At 44.2% G+C, this 19,749-nt stretch overlaps 1 protein-coding gene across 5 annotated transcripts in view; it reads left to right on the top strand.

The window, feature by feature from the left end:
- EIF4G1 (eukaryotic translation initiation factor 4 gamma 1) overlaps window positions 1-19,749 on the top strand; it is a 179,230-nt gene that overhangs the window by 103,183 nt on the left and 56,298 nt on the right. For all 5 annotated transcript variants that reach the window (XM_082249782.1, XM_082249780.1, XM_082249781.1 and 2 more), the window contains 5 exons: window positions 3,030-3,122; window positions 4,027-4,096; window positions 9,598-10,467; window positions 11,718-11,806; window positions 14,494-14,674. In XM_082249782.1, coding sequence (XP_082105908.1) covers window positions 3,030-3,122; window positions 4,027-4,096; window positions 9,598-10,467; window positions 11,718-11,806; window positions 14,494-14,674 — 1,303 coding nt within the window. The remainder of the gene's footprint in view (window positions 1-3,029; window positions 3,123-4,026; window positions 4,097-9,597; window positions 10,468-11,717; window positions 11,807-14,493; window positions 14,675-19,749) is intronic.

The raw sequence follows: 19,749 nt of genomic DNA, 5'->3' as shown, positions 1-19,749 counted from the left end.
TACCTGGAGGGAACTGGGTCGTCTAGAAAATTAGACGTTTCTTTTCGTCCTTACTGAATGACCTCGTAAAGGATTGGCTGCCTCTGCTGTGACCATATCCAGATGGAGCAGGCAGACCGTAGTTCAGGCTTATTCACTGAAGGGTCAGGTTCCTTCTTTCCCAGTGAAGGCGCATTCTACTAGAGCGCGGAGTGCCTCTTGGGCTTTTTGCCATCAGGCGTCAGCGCTGCAAGTTTGCAAGGCGGCAACTTGGTTGTCTGTGCATACGTGCACAAAGTTCTACAAAATAGATGTGCTGGCATCGTCGGATGCTGCCTTTGGCCGCAAGGTTTTGCAGGCTGCTGTTTAAAGAGAATCTTTTGTTTCTCTTTGAGGGTGTATGTTTTTTCTAGGTGAGCTCCAGTTGTTTCTGGTTGTGCTCCATGTTAACTGGTTGGCTAGGTTTAGCCTTTGGGGAATTAGTCTTGCGTTTTCCCATCCCTCATGATTAGTCCAATGGGATGTACCAATGCAGTATAAAGATGATGGAGCTGCGTCTGTCAATGAACGATAGAGAACTGGATTTTCATAAGAACTTACCGTAGAATCCTTTTCGCTGAAGTCCATCAACAGACGCAGCACCCTCCCCTCTACCTCTTAGTGAATAAGGGTTTTTTTGTCTTCTAAACACTGCTTGAATTTAAACTGATTGCTGATAGCAGAGTGTGTGGGGCTATGCCTGCAGGCACAGGCCCATTGGCGTGGTTAGGCTTTTTTCCTGCCGAGTGCCTATTCCTGATAGGAGCATAACCCATTAGTCTAAAGATGGAGCTGCGTCTGTCAATGAACTTGGAGAAAAGGATTTTACGGTAAGTTTTTCCAAAAATCCAGTTTGGGGCTTTTTTTTTTTTTGTTTTATGACGCACAAAATAAGTCGCAGAGGTGATCAAATGCCACCAAAAGAAAGCTATATTTGGGGGGGGGGGGACATCAATTTTATTTGGGTACAGCGTCGCACAACCGCGCAGTTGTCCATTAAAGTAACGCAGTGCCGAATCGCAAAAAATGGCCTGGTCATTCAAGGGGAAAATATTCAGGTCCAGAAGTGGTTAAAGTGTGAGTTCACTTTTACAGTAATTCTGTAAGGGGACCTAACTCTAAATCCCCCTCCCCAACCCACTCGGTTCCGCTTTACCAGATTGCCAGATCCCCCACTGCCAGACACTGACAGGCCACTTTACCTGTCTGGGGATTTGAAATCCTGGAAACTTTCCTTACAGTGCTGACCAATTCAAATCCTTGTAATTTTTACTGGCTAATCAATACGGACACAAGATTAGGCTATGGGGGCTTAAAACCCCAGACCGGTCGGCATCTGACAGTGGGGGATCGTGGCAATCTGGTACAGCAAGAACCAGGTGGGATGGGGAAGGGGTCCACTGTAAGGTCTCGTCAGATTTTCTGTAAAGGTGAGCTTTCACTTTAAACAGAGGAACAATTTAAGACTGAGTGGATATGACAATTCAGTAGAAATCTAATTGCGACACTAAAATTGTTAGTCCCCAGCTTTGACATGACTTTAATGGGTGTAGCAGTGCCACGCATAGCGAGTCTTGTAAAAGTGGCCTCAGAATACAACTCAGGCCTGGGGAATTTGAGGAAAGCTCATGCTAATTACAGATGGAACACCACCCATGACATCTCAGACAAGCCTTATGAGTTTGTGTTCAGGTATCTGGCAGAGTACTTGTAGCCTACACATGTCGCGTAAGTTCCTTTTTTTTTTTTTAGTTTTTTTTTTTTCAATTTAGACCCAGCTATCTTGTTTGCGAACAATCTATTTTCTTATGACTTCATATCTTTCTCCTATTTAATGTTTTCATTTTGTCTGCTTTTACATAACTTGCTTGGACTGTCTTCCTGACATGATTTCTAGATCATTATACACGGTCAAAGAGGTGATTAGTATTGACACAGATATATAGGGAGCTGTGTAAAGTAATACCTAGCTTAGTCACGTGATGTATTTCTTTCTCAGAAGTGCTTTGCTCTGTCGGTGCTTAGATTAACCTGGTAAAACATCTGCTCTTGGAACTCTGCTAAAGCTTCCTCGGTGGATTTCCTGCTGCCCTGTATGCACTGGTCTCCTGTGTCTGAGACTTATACATTTGGCTGCTATCCAGAGAGGTCTGTGGCTGCCTTTTATTTGTGCACTGCCATGCACTTTAAAAGTCTCCACGTGGCTGTCCCTGGGTCCCGGAAATGTTTTTTTTTCTTTTTCTGAACCTTTCTCCATCTTGTAAAACTTGTGTGTAAAAGATGCCTTAGAAAAGTTTTTTTTTGTTTGATCTCATTTTAAACTATTAGTCAAATAAAATATTTGAGGTAGGTGCATATAAGAATGATAGCTGCAAGTAATTCTGATTAAGTAATTCTTGATCACATTGGACCAAGCAGGGCTTTTCCTTTAATATTTGATAATGCTGAATATATAAAGAACCTATTTTCAACTGCAAACAGACTATATTTAAGGCCTCTTGCACACTGTACTGATTTATGAACATCAGACATTACTGGCATCTGTATAGCATTTGCACATATGTGCACACAAGCATAGAAATGCTTCTAGCTTTATTTTAATGAAGGAAGTGTGCCGTATGTGTGTATAAATATACTGACCGGCAACTTAGATTTCTGTGGAGGGGGCGGTTACTGATCTCTACACACGAATGTTTATGTGCACAAGTACATTGAAAATAATCTGCATTTACAGCAGTAAAAAAAAAAGGCTGTTTGCCTAAAAACATTGTCTTTAGGCAGCAGTGTGCAGGAGGCCTAAAAGTCTTCCCCATTTTTGTGCACATAAGAATAGATAGAAGGTTTTAAGCATGTAACAGCTCTACATATTAGTCACAAGGTGTACCATGGGTTTAAATATATGTGCAGAAGTCTCAGCATTTTTTGTGAATCATCTGCCTAATTATGGCCACCTTAAATAGAATACTCGACAGTCTACTTATGTAGCCTGATTTCTGGTGTTCATTCATTAGATAAGGATCAGAGATCCAAACCAAGGTGGTAAAGATATCACTGAGGAAATCTTGTCTGGAGGAAGAACTTCATCAACGCCAACACCTCCTCAGGTAAAGCATTTTCTCACTATGTTGCAGCATTTTTGATTAGGATTGTGAATGTTTTCTGTTCTTGTAGGACAGCTTCTCAGTTAGTACTTTGTTCTTGATTGATTTCTGGTGAAGATAAATCATGTGCTGGTATCTTGCATCTCTCATGGATTCTTGTGGTGAGATATCCTCACAAGAACCAAATATGGATGTTATGCATGTAAGGAATCCAGTTCTCATAAAGTATGTGTTATGCCTTGGGGGTCAGGCTGTAAAGAGCTTTGCCACTGGGGTTTCTGATACTAATAAAACCCAGTGAGTGATTAAATCCTCCCCTGCCATCCTAAAACTGAATTTTGTGTAATTGTCATTTACATTTTTAGTTTTTAAATAAACAAAAGCACCAAATGTGGCATACAGATGCAGAGAGTCGGACAAATGGCAGCTATTCTAGAATGAATGTTATGAATAAGAATAAATGACAACTGCATATATTTAAACTAAAAATCTAGTGGTCTAGTAAATCTGGAAAATAAGTTTGTGGCCACACTAACTGAATGGAACAAGATGACCCTGAATATTACAAATTCACTATTCTTTGAGGCATGCACATTTTTTGAGATAATTGCTTGGCAGCCTTATTTTACAGAAACACTGAATTCCTTACCAGATTTTTATTTGTGTTTTTTTTTTTTTTTTGCAAAAAAAAAAACTTGTAGTGGTAAAGGAGCTGTGAAAGGATCATAGACTGTAAAGACTTGGTTACATAGTCATTATTTAGGTTTTATAGGTTATTCTGTAGCTGCAATTAAAATGTTTGTATTCAGATGTACATGTGTCCTTTTTACATATATTGCATATATTCCTATGAAAAATAATCTAAACCATGTCCTTTTTTAAAAAAATTTTTTTCCCACACTTTCAGTCTGTAACTGGAGGCTCTGAAGTGCAGGCGAATGGAGAGAGTGTCCATGTGCCTATTGTAGTGCGTCCAGGTAATAAAGCATACAAGTTTTTATGTTTTGGGATTTTGGTTCTTGAGTTTGATGGCCCCAAAGAGAAGTGTGTGGGTTGATGTGTAGCTAATAATTGATCACTTTTGAATGATTGCATTTTCTCTATCGTTCATTAACGGGACGCATTTCTCTGATCCATATCAGTTGGGTTATACTGCCCCCTACAGGAGTAGGACACTAGGCAGAAAAAAAGTTCTGGCTACGCCTATGGCCAGTCCCGGAGGGTACACCCTCTCTCTTCCTGCATAGGATGTCCGTTTTAATCTGCCTAGTCCAGGAGTAAGGACCTAGATCCTTGCTGGGATCTTTGGTCCTAGCATAAAAGTATTTTTTTATGTAGATTTTTTTTTTTTTTTTTAGCTAGCTTTTTTTCTCCGGAATTTTTTCTTGTGAGATCTTCAAGCATCTATGCCAGGCTGGGTGACGGGCTGGATATCTAGATCCAGTGGTCAACCCAGTCTGGTCAGCAAGCGTGTGCAGGCCTTAGCTGGGTCAGCCACGCCATAGTGCCACTGGATGGGTACTGGTCCCACGAGCTAAACGTCTTGCCAGGATGCGCACGACAGGGTCTAGGCCTATGTCGCAGCGTTTCTATTTGGCCGACAGCCCCCAACGCTTCGGTGGAGAGGGCTTTCTGTCAGGAGAGTGCCCCTGCCTGTGTTCCTGGTACGGTGAGTAAACGTCTCTTCCCCCCCCCCCAATTCCATGGCAGATTTTGGGGTGGACGCGGGCCCCTCCTTGGGATGGTCAGACCCTCACACTCCTGAATTTCCCTCTGTCCTGTTGTGCTGATGGGCAGAGTTCCAATGCCGTGACTTAGTGAGGAGTGAGTTCCTCCTGCCCTGGCTGTTGGACAACTTACGTGGGGTGCAGCAATTCGTTGCGATGCTGCGCTGGGCACGGCTACCTTATTGGGTCACCTGTCGGTTTCGGCGGTGGTTATCCGGTGTATCCTTTGCCGAAGTGTTGGTCTGTGGATCGAATTTCTAAAGCCTTAATGGATCTCCCTTTTACGGGAGATGCCTGTTTGGCACTGCCCTGAATGACATTATATAAGGGTCTCACGGGAGGAAGAGTGCTCTTCTTCCACAGACTAACAAGGGTAATGGCCTTCGTCAGGGACAGGGTCCCTCCCTTTGGGCTCATGAACAATTTCTTTGTCCCTCGGGGACGGTCGATGTGGCGCAGTTCTTCAAGACTTCCATGGGTGGTGCCACACGACCCTGGTCTGGCGAACCAGAGATCCATTTTTTCCAGACCAGCGCACATGGCCTACCTGGCCTGATGGTGCGTCCTCGCCCATATCCGTGTGTGGGGGGGGGTTACTTCCTTGCCGGTTTCCGGACCTGCGGTTGGCCCAGATCCCAGGCAGCTGGGTTCAGGAGGTCATGTCCAGTTGCACGATCGAGTTTTCGATCTGTTTTTCCGGTAAGGTTTTCCCTTCCAATGTACGGCTGTCCCTGGATCGCTTGCAGGCGCTCTATGGGGCAGTTCAGGCTCTAGTTCAACAAGGCTGGACCTACTGGCCCTTGATTCTGTGCGGATCAAATTTTCTAGATGACATGAGTTCGCACGATAGTGGCTTCCTTACATCGGGGATTCCTGGCCTCCATAGACATCAAGAGGATGCCTACCTTCACATCCCGTTATGTGGAGGACACCAACGGGTTCTCCGTTCTTTACCGTAGGGATCGATCTCTATCGGATTGTGGCCCTTGGTCTCACTTCTGTTCTTCGGGTCTTCACAAAGGTGTTGGCTCAGGTCCTGGCACTGTTGCGGCAGCGGGTGTATCGGTCCTGGGTTCCTTTCCCCAAAAGGCGATCCTTCTCAAATGAGACTTGAATCCTACCTCTCTGGTCGTTCGGATATGGCTAAGCCAGGTGACCAGGGATTTTTTATCTGGAATCCTTCCTCCCAGTTTTACTGGCCAATTGTCGCTGTGAATGCAAGCCTGTTCAGGTGGGGAGGAGTCCTTGGCAGGTTCTCTGCTTAGGGAGTATGGTCCCTGGAGGATCCAGGTTACCGATCAATGTCCTGGAGCAATCCAGCTTGGCCTAGTTCACTGGACCGGGCACCTGCAGCTGTCCAGTGCGCATTCTATCGGACTATGCCACAATCGTGGCTTGTTCACAAAGAGGGGACCAAGGGTGTCCTTGCGGTCTTAGAAGTGACAGATGTTCTTCGTTGGGCGGAGCGCCTTGTTCCAGCTCTCTCCGCTGTTCCCTTTCCAGGTGTGGAAAATTGGCAGGCGGATTGCCTCAGTCGCCAGGCCGTGGATGCAGGCTAATGGTCCCTTCATCCGGAGGTGTTCCAGCGGTTGTGCCTTCTTCGTTGGGGCACTCCAGATGTGGATCTGTTGGCGTCGCATCTACAGGATAGTGCAGAGGTTTGTGGCCCACTCCAGGGACCCTCTGGCAGATGCACTGGTGGCACCATGGTTTCTGTCATAGGCAAGACCTTTTGCTAAGTTCAATATGAACGTTGCTAAGAAGTTTAGCATGGTCACCTGCACAAGGATGACGCCGGCATAGTCGTGTGTACGTGTTCACGGATGGGCCAAGGTCAGTATCAGCTGCTGTCTGCCTTCCCTCCTCTCAAGTTGCTGCCAAGACTTCTTCGCAGGATCGAGGTGGAAGGGATTCTGGTCATTCTTGTGGCTCCGGACTGGCCTTGCCAAGCTTGGTACGCTGACTTGGTCAGGCTAGCTGCAGGTGCTCCTTGGAGACTTCCTCTCTGGGAGGGTTTATTGTCTCCAGGGCCCATTTTCCATCTTACTTTACGGTTACTGGCTTGTTGGCTTGACTGTTGGAAGCCAGGTGCTGAAGGGCAAGGGCTTGTCTGCTTCAGTCTTCCCACACTGCTTAAAGCATGGGAAGCGACTTCTAGGAGGATTTTGCATCATGTGAGAGAGAGTCGTATATTGCATGGTGTGAGTCTCTTTGGGCTCCCCCTTGCTTTTGCTCGGTGACCTTGATCGTGGCTGTTCTTCATCAGGGATTTGATCTAACGGTGGCCTTGAGTATTCTCAGGGATCAGGTTTCGGCTTTGGTAATTTTCGTCCATAGGCCGTTGGCCGCCCGTTCCCTGGCGAGTAACTTGTTCCAGGGGTGCGACACTTGGTACTCCGGTGCAACCTCCTTCTGGGGACTTTGATTTGGTGCAGTTGGTTCTTCAGAACCTCCTTTGGCAAGTATTTGGGTCCTCTGCCTACCTTATTACAGAAGGTGGCCTTCTTGGTTGCTGTCACTCTGCGTGCAGGGTGTTGGCACTATAAGAACAATGTAGCGCTAATCATCAGTAAAAAGTTCTCAAAGATTAAAAAGTCCATGTAAAGTCCCAATATGATCAGATGAAAAATGTAGCGAATCCGTGATACCACCACCAGACACCCAGTTCACACTGACCCTTACCACATAACGATGATCCCCATGACAGAGATCCCAAATGCCACAAATAGACTCAGTAGGACTCGATATGTATCCTGGATAATATGCGTCCTTCTCTGGAAGTCTCAGGTCAGTAGTCACAGGTATGTAGGGAATGAAGCACAAAGCAGTATCATAGCGCAGACCATTTATTAACCAGATCAAAATAATGGATTAAAAACACTTACAAGGATCCAATCATAACGAGCATTTAAAGCAGTCCAAATTTTTTCCAAGCATGTTCCGCCACGGCAATCCACCAAATTGATGGCCGCCACGTCTCCTCACTGTGGGCGAGCGTGTCACTGTGACCGCCCAACGTACGTTTCGTTACACTGAACGTCTTCAAGGGGCACGGTCCGGCAGTCGTCACAGCTCTAAATACCAATGGGGAGAGAGTGGATATGGACGGTGGCACTGGCAACATTATCCTGTCGTTTTCCCTATATGTTGGTCATGGAGACAAGTAGTACTTTGTCCGCATCCTTCCTTTCCTCCGAAGGTGGTTTCTAGTGTTCACTTGAACGCGGACATTGAATTACCATCTTTGAGTCCTAAGCCCAAACATCCTAAGGAATGCGTATTGCATACTCTGGATATAGTTTGGGCTCTCAAGGTGTACTTGGCAACTACGGAGTCTTTTCGGGAGTCTGGTTCACTCTCTGTACTCACGAATGGCCCAAGAACAGGGCTGCCTGCATCTGCTGCGTCTGTTTCCAGGTGGATCGGACAGATGGTGGTGCAGGCTTATTCAATTAAGGGTCAGGTCCTACCTTTTGGTGCATTCTACTTGGGCTTTTTACCATACAGGCATCTGTGCTTCAGGTTGCAAGACGGCTACCTGGTCGTCTGTTCACACCTTTACCAAATTTTATAAGGTGAATGTGCTGGCATCTGCTGATGCCTCTTTTGGTCACAATGTTTTGCTGGCTGCTGTCTGGAGGGCCTTTGGCCTTCCTTGAGGGTGTTTACTGTTTTTCAGGTGGGCCTCATCTTTGTTCCAATGAGTCCTATGTTGCCTGGTTAGCTAAGTTTAGCCTTGGGGACTTGTTCTTTTCTGCTGTTCCCACCCCTCATTTTATGGCACTGCTTTGGGATATCCCTACTGACATGGATCAGAGAACTGCGTCCATCAATGAACGATAGAGAACTTTATTTTTGACTTACCGTAAAATCCTTTTCTCAAGTTCATTGACGGGCGCAGTAACCGCCCCTCTATTTTCAGTTGGGTTGGTGTTACATTTCTGACACTGCTTTGATACAAAACTGACATCCTATGCAGGAAGAGATAGGGTGTACCCACCGGGACTGCCCATAGGCGTAGCCAGAACTTCTTTTTTTTCTGCCTAGTGTCCTCCTTTTAGGGGGCAGTATAACCCTACTGATATGGATCAGAGAACTGCGTCCGTCAGTGAACTTAAGAGAAAAGGATTTTACTGTAAGTCAAAAATCCAGTTATTTTTGTTTTCTGAAATAAGAGTTTGTCCAGGATTATGCATGCATTTTGCCTTCATTCCATACAGTGCGAGAGAACATTTTTCTTCAAATAAAATAGATTTTCAAACTTTTCTCTCACGTTGGACCATGCTACTGAACTCCTTTTTCCAGATACTATTTTGAAGTTGAATTAGGTCCATACATTTACATCCTGGCATTTTTTTTAACAGGCTTTTTACAAATATCAGAAATGTGGCCTAAATTTTGTGAATGTCTGATGCAGTGTTTGTACTTGCGCTGCTTGTTTGTGTAGTCTGCACAAAGGACAGAATTAAAAGCTAAAGTCCAGCTTTATATCAGTATAATCTGTGCCAAATACTATACTTGTCCACCATAAGGTTGGTGAGCTAGAGTTCCTGATTATTTATCCACAGTAAGCTATTACATGCTGTATAGATGGTGGATATACATTCCCTTAGGTGGGGTGTCCGCTGCTTAATAAAGAAACTGTGTTTCAGTAGTGAAAGGCTAGTCACTTTTGTGTTTAAATTCATAACGTCACCTGGTTCCTACTATGAAAGTTTTTTTGGCTTTAATACCGCTCTGTTACTTTCCAGATGACAGCTCAAAGAACACCCAAGTGCTGACAAAGACTTCTGAGAGCCCCTCCTCCTCCCCTCCTGCAGAAACCGAATTGAACATGGCTTGTGAGCAAGACTTGACTCTTGATAACACTACACCTGAGGTACCTTTGTTAGCGGCTCTCATTACACAGGAAGTGCCCTTGCTGGAAAATCCTTCATCTCAGGTAGCAATTCAACCAGAGGTTCTTGCATCTGTTTTGGAGAATCCAGTCCTGATGGAAATGACTATTACAGAGACAGCTGTCAAACAAGCAGACCTGCCAGAAGCTCCTGTTGTACAGCTCCCTGATGAGTCTGTTATTACCTCTCCTCCATCTGATGTGGCTGTTTCACAGGATGCTGTTTTACAACCGGATTACACTTTAGTAGCTCCAGAAGCAGATTTTCAGGTACAGGCTCTCCCAACCCAAAATTCTCCCGAGCCTTGCCTTGCTGAAACAAAGGAACCTGCTCCAGAGCCTGTAGAGGGATCAGATTCCATTGAGGGTACTCTGTCTACAACTGAAGTTCAAACAAATGGTCTCTCTGAAGAAGTGTCTGTGCCACCTGCACAGTTGGAGCCACCACCGGTTTGCCATTCTGAGCCCACGATGGATTCCCCTATTGCTCAACCAGAAGAACTACTAACAAATGGTGAAGGAAGCCCTGGACTTCAAGAACTTGATGCACAGGAATCTGAGCAAGAAGCTCATGTGAGCCCCATTACTGAGCCTGAGGAACAGCCAGTAGCTGCTGCTGATCCTACACCACAAGAGGAAGATGTTGGGAAGGAGCCTCCTGCTGAATCAGAGCTAACTCTCGTCCAAGCTCCAAAACAAAGCTCCGCAGATGTCCATGTGGCAGGTAATGGAAAATCTGTTGGTAGATTTAAAAGGGTTGTAAAGCCTTACATATACCCAGGGAAGAAGTGACTGGCCTCAGGGGTGCCTTTTTAGCTTGTTTTAAAGGCACCCCTGAGGCCAGTCTGTTTTTTGCACCTAGTTTATAATAGTTGACTACTGGTTGAGTGAGCCTTTGCAAACTTGACAGTCCTGCTTAGGAACAGACCCCACAAGATGCCTGCTTTTATCCTTGGCAGAAAAGTTGCTTCTGTACTTCTTTCCTGATTTTTAGTTTACTAGGTCTGATTTCATGAGTAAGATCGGTCAACTGGCATTCCTTTGTTTAATAAGACTACCTCAGTGGTTGGTAAGGGTGTCTTCATTAGATAGGTGTGTGACATTTAGTGTAAAGCCACAGATAGGGCCAGGTAAATAAAGGGGTATGGAATAGGAGGCTTTTATGACAAAGTGGATATCCTTTGGTGTCTGGCTCTTTAAGATAAAAATCTTGCATGAGAGCAATCGTTAAAGCTGGATACACACTATACAACTTCTGTTCTATTTCCTTTAGATTTACCTTCAACTATATAGTGCAGGGGCCTGCCTGATTGCATACACATTGAAAGTAATGTTTAGATTGACCTCATATTAGATGGTTTTGGTAAATCTAAAGACAGTTGTATAGTGTGTATGGCCCATAAGTGTGCATTTATCAAGTACTACTCTTGTGGGAAGCTAGATCCCAAAATTCCAATTAACTCCCAAGGTATGCATGCAAAGGATGCGTGCTATGTTTGCTTATAATCCTGTTCTTATGCTGTACCTGCTAGTAGTTGCCTGTGTGGTTGGCTCTTTAAGGTGCATCTTATTTTGTATCTTCCAGTAGACTAAAATAAATAAATCCATTGAGATATATATATATATATATATATATATATATATATATATATATATATATATATATATATATCTATCATTTTTTTTACATAATTGTGTTCTGTATTCGCTTCTGATGTAAGCTATATGTCAGAAAACTTAAATGACTGCTCTGTTGGTGGTACCCTGGATAGTTACCTTCATCTGCTTAGGGTCCTTATTGCTATTGTCAAATCACTACAAGCTTTCACATCCATAAGTTGAATTTGGTGTACTTTTTTCATTTGTTAATGTTGCTTCTTCAGAGGTGCATTCTCTAGGTTGTTGGCTATTTTAAGTGTATTCTTTACAGTTTTGTATTACTGTATCATGGGTAAGTTCATTTCTCTCCCATAGTTGCTGTGTCCGTACCAAAAAAGAAAAGAAAAATAAAAGATTTAAACAAGAAAGATGCAGTTGGAGATCTGTTGGATGCATTTAAAGAGGTGAGTGATATGTTCATTGTATTTCAAGAATAAGCCTGCTAAGGAAATCTCAAATTTTAGAATTGTTACACAGTTTTACAGTGTGTCCCCCTAACCGTATTCTTTGGGTTGTGTGCAATACAATACATTGCTTCCACAAATCAGCAGCTGCCATGAACTGAAAAATCAGTTCTGGGTGGATTGACCCTTTAAGCAAGTAGTAAATCGTGTGTGTTGCTTTATTGCTTTTTAAATGCTTAGTGTCTAGTGTCATTGAAGTGGTATTAAACCCAAAGGCAAATCTTGCAAAACAAGCAAAAATTATATTGCAGCTTACCAATTTATAGATTTGGTGGCTGCATTCGTTTTCTTTTATAGGCTTTTCCTTAATTTTTATCTCATCTGGTCAGTAAGTCTGATTTTTGAACAGAACAAGCTGTCCTGCAGATGTAGCAAATAGGGGGTTGGGACAAACGGTTAAAGCACTGACATCGATCTTTAGCGCCCATTCAGACTGGCACGACACGACTTGCTGGGGCGACCTGTGAAGTCGCGGTGTGACTTGCAGGAACTTCATATAATTGAAGTCAATGCAAGTCGCCTCCAGGTCGCCCCAAAGTAGTACAGAACCCTTTTTCTAAGTCGGAGTGACTTGTGCCGCTCCTATTAGAACGGGTCCTGTACTATTCAATGGCGAGCGACCGACCGACCGCGACTTGTCAGGCGACACAAGTCGCGCTAGTGTGAATGGACCCTTACAGCTATCTAGGGCTGCAACTTTTATTTTCATCGATTAGTTGGCCGATTGTTTCGATCGGATAACCTTTTAAAAAGTGTGGTGTAGAATTTTAGTTAATATGTAAAGTTTTAAAAAAAAAAAAGAAATTTATTTTTTGTGTATATGTATATATATGTATATGTGTGTGTGTATATATATATATATATATATATAATCTTTCACCCTGAAAATAACAGAGATACTGGTTATACTAATGAATGTAGAATCTGGTAAATCGGGTTCAGATCAAATTTTTTATTTAAAGGAAAAAAAATTAGACTTTTTGCCAATTTTCAGACCAAACTATAATATATTATGTATGACAGACTCCCTTGGCTTGATAAAAGCTCCCTGTGCCTGCTGTCACTTATGCTGGCTATACAAAAACATTGTCTTCCTTCAAAAAAAATTTAATTTTAATAAAATTCAGTGTCAAATCAATGTTTATTTTCTACCACAATGACGGGAAAATTCGAAGGAGCAGAATAGAAAACTTCTAAGTATAGTATACAGTGCACCTATAGCAAGGTAAAAAAAACATTTCTGCACTTAGAACCACTCGCTTCCTGCCCAGGACTACATGTCCCACGAGGCATTGCTCCTCACACATTCGCAAGTTCTCAGGCACTTACATGTATGGATGGTGTACTGAGCTGTATGTGTGCTGCACTGGGTCTTCTGACGTGTATGGACGGTGTACGGAGCTGTATGTGAGCTTCACTGTATTTCCTAAAATGTAAACAAATAATGCATTCTGTATGCAGGCCATTGAATCGACTGACTCACTAATCGATTATGAAAATGGTTAATGGCTCAACGAACCCCAGGCACCAGGTCTGCACTACATGAGGTGGCTTTGGACCCTTCAGGCAGTCCATTTCCATATGATCGCCCCATAGAGGAGAGTGGGAATGTGTCCGTGTTCGCTCTGCATAGCAGAGTAGACAGGAGCTGTCATCCGCCTGCTCAAATGTGATTAGCGGAGAAATCAACGCTGAGCAAGCGGATTCCGCTTAGCGGAGGTGCCCGCATGAAAGGGGCCTAAGATAACATGAGTCACTGGATCATCTGTCTCCCCCACCTTGCTGCACTGTCCTTCCCTAGTGAGCCACTGTTCATCACACCAAGTACACACGGGCCAAATACCAGGCAACATCAGCTGGCTAAGAGAGAAAAAAACTGGCTGTCATATAGAAGCCGGCCATTCGGCATGCATGGGAAAAAAAAAAAAAAACTGGCTCCTAACTTTTTTAGCTGGCTCAGTTAGTTTCTGCCCTACAACTATCAGCGTTTGATGTAAAATTTATTTGAAAAGGAACAAAACTGTTTGCTGTAACTGCTTTTTGTTAGCTGGGGTTTGACTTCAGTTTGTCAGTGTATCGAAATCTGCTTTTCCATCTAACACTACCCTACCTCCAAACTGACAATGCTGTTGTCCAAAGGTGTGTCTAGGCACTCTTAGTACAGGAGGTGTATTGGCTTGTATTTGCCTATGAGTTGCTTACATTTTACACAATGCAGCCCCAGAGTATTTTCTGCAAGATTCTGAAGTTCCACTAGGGTTACATTCGGATCACTTGCAGAATATTAAAATCGTACTGTTTTATGGACTGTTGTCCCACTAGACTTTTATGCTGCTTCTTAAAAGAATTCTCTACAGGATACTTTATCTTTTATGTTACTACAGTTTTACATAATTTCGTGTGGATACTTTAGCTTCCCGGAATTGAAAGATTACTAGAGCACCAAAAGTTTTCATACTTTTTGTCTCGATTTTATTTTCTGTATGTTGGTGAATAGCTGAAAAAGTGTATTGCACTACAAAAAAATTACAAAAATGTCTTATTGGTTTAAAAAGGGTGAAAAATAATTTCCTTAAAAATTAAGCTAGTATTGCATTTCTTATGTTACCATTTTTTACCTCCTTTAGGCTGGAGATGGCTCTAGTGAAGCACCGGAATCTGCTGCTATCCCAACTCCTGCAGCACCGGAACCTGAGCAGACCCCTAATGTCCCAGCAGAAGAGCAGGACGAGACCTGGGAGGAGAAAGAAGACAAGTTAGATGCTGAAAATATTAAGCCAGGGGATCTTAAGTATAAATACAAAGAAGGTAAGGCATCCGGCACCTTTGCCAACTTGTCAGTCTCACTGAGATTTTGGTATCTGAAGCTTTAGACCTTTTCAAATATTTTGTATAAAGTTGATACTTGGATTGCAATGCAGTTTGTGTTTATCTAGTAACCTAGTGAGTGTTTATCATAGTGTTGTGTAAATAATTTTATTCTGCCACTTTGTGAACAGAGTTTACGGCAGAAGCTGAGTAGTGTAATAAAATATACTATAGGGGTATAAACACTAAGTAGAGACTGCCTCTTAACTGCTTTGCCTTGGAAGCCGTGTAGAATATGAGCGAATAGTTAGGGGTTTGTGACTTGTCTAAGGGACTTTTTTATGTTTGAGTGATCTGCTCTGGTATACACCGCTGTGCTGAGCACAGCTGACATGGCCCATTGGTCTCTTTGGTTGAATGGGGTGGTTGTTTTCTTGAGGGGATTCTACATTCTTTGGGAACCCTACTAATAGCTTGTTTCCTGTTTTGGACGCAATCAGACCATCACCTAGGCATTGCAGGACTTTCCCCTCCAGAGAGTTTGAGAGTTCTCTCTGACAACACAAGTAGCCTGGTCCCTATGCTTTACAACTTTGAGAGTATTACTCTTGAATGCACAATCTGAATTGGAGACAGTACATCAGCATCTAGATCTCCTCAAGCTGAGATCTCTGCACCAAAAGGAGAGATTTGTGCACTGGATTGTCAACGGGCAGCTTATGCTGGGCTCCTCCTGTTGGGGTTAGCCTACATTTGGAGGCCTTTGTAAGACCTGACTACCTGGAGATGAATCCTTACTGATCTGCAGCTTTATAAGGAAGTTTCTCCAGATCCCTACCTCAGTCCTGACCTAATTAGGTGAATGTATTTGGCTGTGTGGCTCGGGTTCCTTTCCCTCGCGCCACAACTTTTGATGCTTTTCTAGACTGGGGCTTATCAAGAGATTCTTAGAAGCATGTTCTGTGCTCTGGGTTAGGCAGGTCCTGCACAATTCCTTTGTCAGGTCCCAGAGACCCCCTTCGGGGAAATATGGGTGGTTTTGGACAATCCTCTTGTTCTTTTGGAAGTTCCCTTTCACAAGTCTGGGATTGTGGTATTCCAATCATTCATCCTGCCATTTTAGGGGTACCTCTTATGTACTCTACCTTTTTTAAATTTAGGCTGACTTTAGGGTTGTTACTCTTCTCTACCAGTCCCAGGTTTTACATAGCTATCCTTCTTGGATATTAAGCGTTAATGATTCTTAATATGCATTTGTGAGATTAGTTGCCTTGCAAGGCGACCTTATTTTTATTATAGAACCTTCTTTCACGGAATGCTAACGGTTAGGAATCTAAAGAATCCCCTGATCTCAATTCTTGGGCATGCAGTAGATGAGAAGGGGGGAGAATAACCTTTCTCTTTCCTTCATTGGCGGACACAGCTTATCTTGACCATTGGGTTATACTGCCCCCTACAGAAGTGGGACACTAGGCAGGGAAAAAACTTTACTACGCCTATGGAGCAGTCCCAAGGGGTATACTCCCACACCTATAGGCATTCAGAGGAGCATGCCGTTGGCGACCGGATGATCGACCTTTAGGAAGGGGCTATATCTGGTGGGGGCTCCTGCCAGGCCACCCCTTCCTGCTGGGGTCGTAGTCGGAGCTCCTGGAGCCACACTCCCGGGAGCTGCGATTTTATTGTAGCCGTTTGTGGCGGCCATTTTCTTGAGGTTTCTCATTGTTTTTGGAGCTGTATGGGTGGGGGGGAGCCCCTCCTCATCCCCTAGTGCTGACTCCAGGATCTTTATTTTCCTGATCGCAGCCTGGTGCTGTAAGTGCCTGATCGGTGGTGAGTTTTTTGTGGGATTCTCTCTCCCTGCTATAGCAGCAGTAGTGATCTGTGCTGGACCTTGTGGTACCGCCAGCGTGGTGGGGGGTGTCCCTAGCAGTGTTATACACTTTTTTTGTGTGGGTCCCCTTTTTCACTAATGGAGTCCCTAGAGCACATTTCTCCACCTGATCCCCCTCTAAGAGGCTGCCGGGTCCCAACAATCCCTGACTGCACTGACAATGGTCCTGGAGTCCTTGGTGTTCAAGGTGGATTTTGTCCTGGGAAAACGGGCTAGCAAAAAGCATCCCCCGCCTTCACCTGCTTCATCTGTCTCATTAGATCCTTAGTCTGATTCGGCTGCTGCGTACATGGGTCACTCTCCTGGGTCTGCGTCCATGCACCCTGTCAGTGGACCTTCACACTTCTGCCAAGACTCCTGCACAGCATCGAGGCAGAAGGGATTTCTGGTCATTCTAGTGGGTCCAGACTGGCCTCGCAAGTCTTGGTACGCCGATCTGGTACAGCTGGTTGCCGATGTTCCTTGGAGACTTCCTCTAATGGAAGACCTGCTGTCCCAAGGGCCAATCTTCCATCCTGCTTTGCAGTCGCTGGCTTTAACGGCTTGGCCGTTAAAAGCCAGGTGCGGAAGGATAGAGATTTGTCTGAATTGTTGATTCCTACGCTGTTAAAGGCTAGAAATCTACCTCTAGGAAGATCTACCATCGTACTTGGAAGACGCACATTGCATGGTGTGAGTCTCTTGGGGTTCATCCTTGCTCTTTTTTGGTGTCTCGGATATTGGCTTTCCCCCAACGGGGGTTGAGCAGCGCCTGGCCTTGAGTACCATCAAGGACCAGGTCTTGGCCCTAGCAGTTTTCTTTAACTCCCATTGGCCACATTCCTTGGTGCGCACCTTTATACAGGGAGTTTGACACTTGGCTACTCCAATGCGGTCTTCATTGCTGCCATGGGACCTCAATTTGGTGCTTTCAGTTATTCAGAAGCCTCTTTCTGAAAGTCTTCAGGAGGTTCCCCTGCTTAGGCTGTCCCAGAAGGTGGCCTTTTTGGTGGTAATTACTTCTGTGCGCAGGGTGTCTCACCTGGCGGCGTCTTATCGTTCCCCTTACCTGGTGCTTCACAGGGATATGGTGGTTCTTCGTCTGTGTCTGTCAATCCTTCCAAAGGTCATCTATGATTTCCATTTGAATGAAGACATTGTGTTGCCTTCCCTGTGACCTAGGCCTAAACATCCTTATACAGGGCCTGGCCTACAATTTTGTTTGTCGGTGGTATGGTTGGCTTCTGAATTTGGGTGTCCCTCATTAGACTCCAAGCTATAGATTTAACCGCTTAATCCCCGAAAGATTTTACCCCCTTCCTGACCAGGGCCTATTTTGCGATTCGGCACTGCGCGACTTTAACGGACAATTGCGCGGTCGTGCGACGCTGTACCTAAACGACATCCTTTTTTTTTTTTTTTTTCCCCCCCCCCCACAAACAGAGCTTTCTTTTGGTGGCATTTGATCACCTGTGCTTTTTTTTTTTTTTTTTTGATCATGCACTATAAACAAAAAAGAGCGTCAATTTTGCAAAAATAACAATATTTTTCACATTTTTTTTTATAGGAAATTCCCAAAAAATGTAAAAATCTAAATTTAACATTTTTGGCCAATTTGTTTTATGCTACCTATGTTTGGTAAAATAATTGCAAAAAGCATATTTTGATTGGTTTACGCAAAAGTTATTGCGTTTACTAAGGGAAAGATTTTTTTTTTTTTTTTTTTTTTTTGCGGGACTGCGACATTGCAGCGGACAGATCGGACCCTTGACTGACACTTTTGGGGTTACCAGTGACATTACTACAGTAATCAGTGCTATACATATGCACTGTTACTGTAAAAATGACACTGGCAGGGAAAGAGTTAACTTTATTTGAGAGGGAGGGGTTAAGTGTGTCCCTAGGGGCGTGATTCTTACTGTGATTGGATGTGGCTACTAGTGTAAGAACAGAGATCAACGGTCCTACATAGTAGAACCGTGTGATCTTCATTCTTACACAGGGCAGAATGACAGGCGGCTGTGTTTACATTAGCCGCCTGCCTTTCTCCCGCTCTAACGGACGATCGTGAGTGCCCGGCGGACATCGGGTCTGCCGGGCACACGCGCGGGGGGGGTCCGTGAGCGAGCCTCCAGCGGCGCGCTAGCTCCCTAGAGCCTCACGGGCTAGCGACGTAGCCCTACGTCACTTTGCCTGTGAGGGGCTGACTGCCGACGTAAATCGTCGTTAGGCAGTCGGGAAGTGGTTAATGGGTAAGTTTAAAAAAAAAAAAAAAAAAATCATCTAATTGTTCAGTTGAGCTGTTTGGGCTTCTTTTTTTTTTTTTTTAAATAGTCCAACAGATATACAGTGAGTACGGAAAGTATTCAGACCCCCTTAAATTTTTCACTCTTTGTTATATTGCAGCCATTTGCTAAAATCATTTAAGTTCATTCTTCTTCCTCATGAATGTACACATAGCACCCCATACTGACAGAAAAACACAGAATTGTTGACATTGTTGCAGATTTATTAAAAAGAAAAACTGAAATATCACATGGTCCTAAGTATTCAGACCCTTTGCTGTGACACTCATATATTTAACTCAGGTGCTTTCCATTTCTTCTGATCATCCTTGAGATGGTTCTACACCTTCATTTGAGTCCAGCTGTGTTTGATTATACTGATTGGACTTGATTAGGAAAGCCACACACCTCTCTATATAAGACCTTCCAGATCACAATGCATGTCAGAGCAAATGAGAATCATGAGGTCAAAGGAACTGCCTGAAGAGCTCAGAGACAGAATTGTGGCAAGGCACAGATCTGGCCAAGGTTAAAAAATGATTTCTGCTGCACTTAAGGTTCCTAAGAGCACAGTGGCCTCCATAATCCTCAAATAGAAGACGTTTGGGACGACCAGAACCCTTCCTAGAGCTAGCCGTCCGGCCAAACTGAGCTATCGGGGGAGAAGAGCCTTGGTGAGAGAGGTAAAGAAGAACCAAAAGATCACTGTGGCTGAGCTCCAGAGATGCAGTCAGGAGATGGGAGAAAGTTGTAGAAAGTCAACCATCACTGCAGCCCTCCACCAGTCGGGGCTTTATGGCAGAGTGGCCGACGGAAGCCTCTCCTCAGTGTAAGACACATGAAAGCCCGCATGGAGTTTGCTAAAAAACACCTGAAGGACTCCAAGATGGTGAGAAATAAGATTCTCTGGTCTGATA

Source organism: Pelophylax lessonae, assembly GCF_965119305.1.
Source record: "Pelophylax lessonae genome assembly, chromosome: 3".
In the NCBI taxonomy this organism is placed as follows: Eukaryota; Metazoa; Chordata; class Amphibia; order Anura; family Ranidae; genus Pelophylax; species Pelophylax lessonae.
Note: the sequence above shows the minus strand (reverse complement) of the source record. Positions and strands in the feature narration are given on the sequence as shown.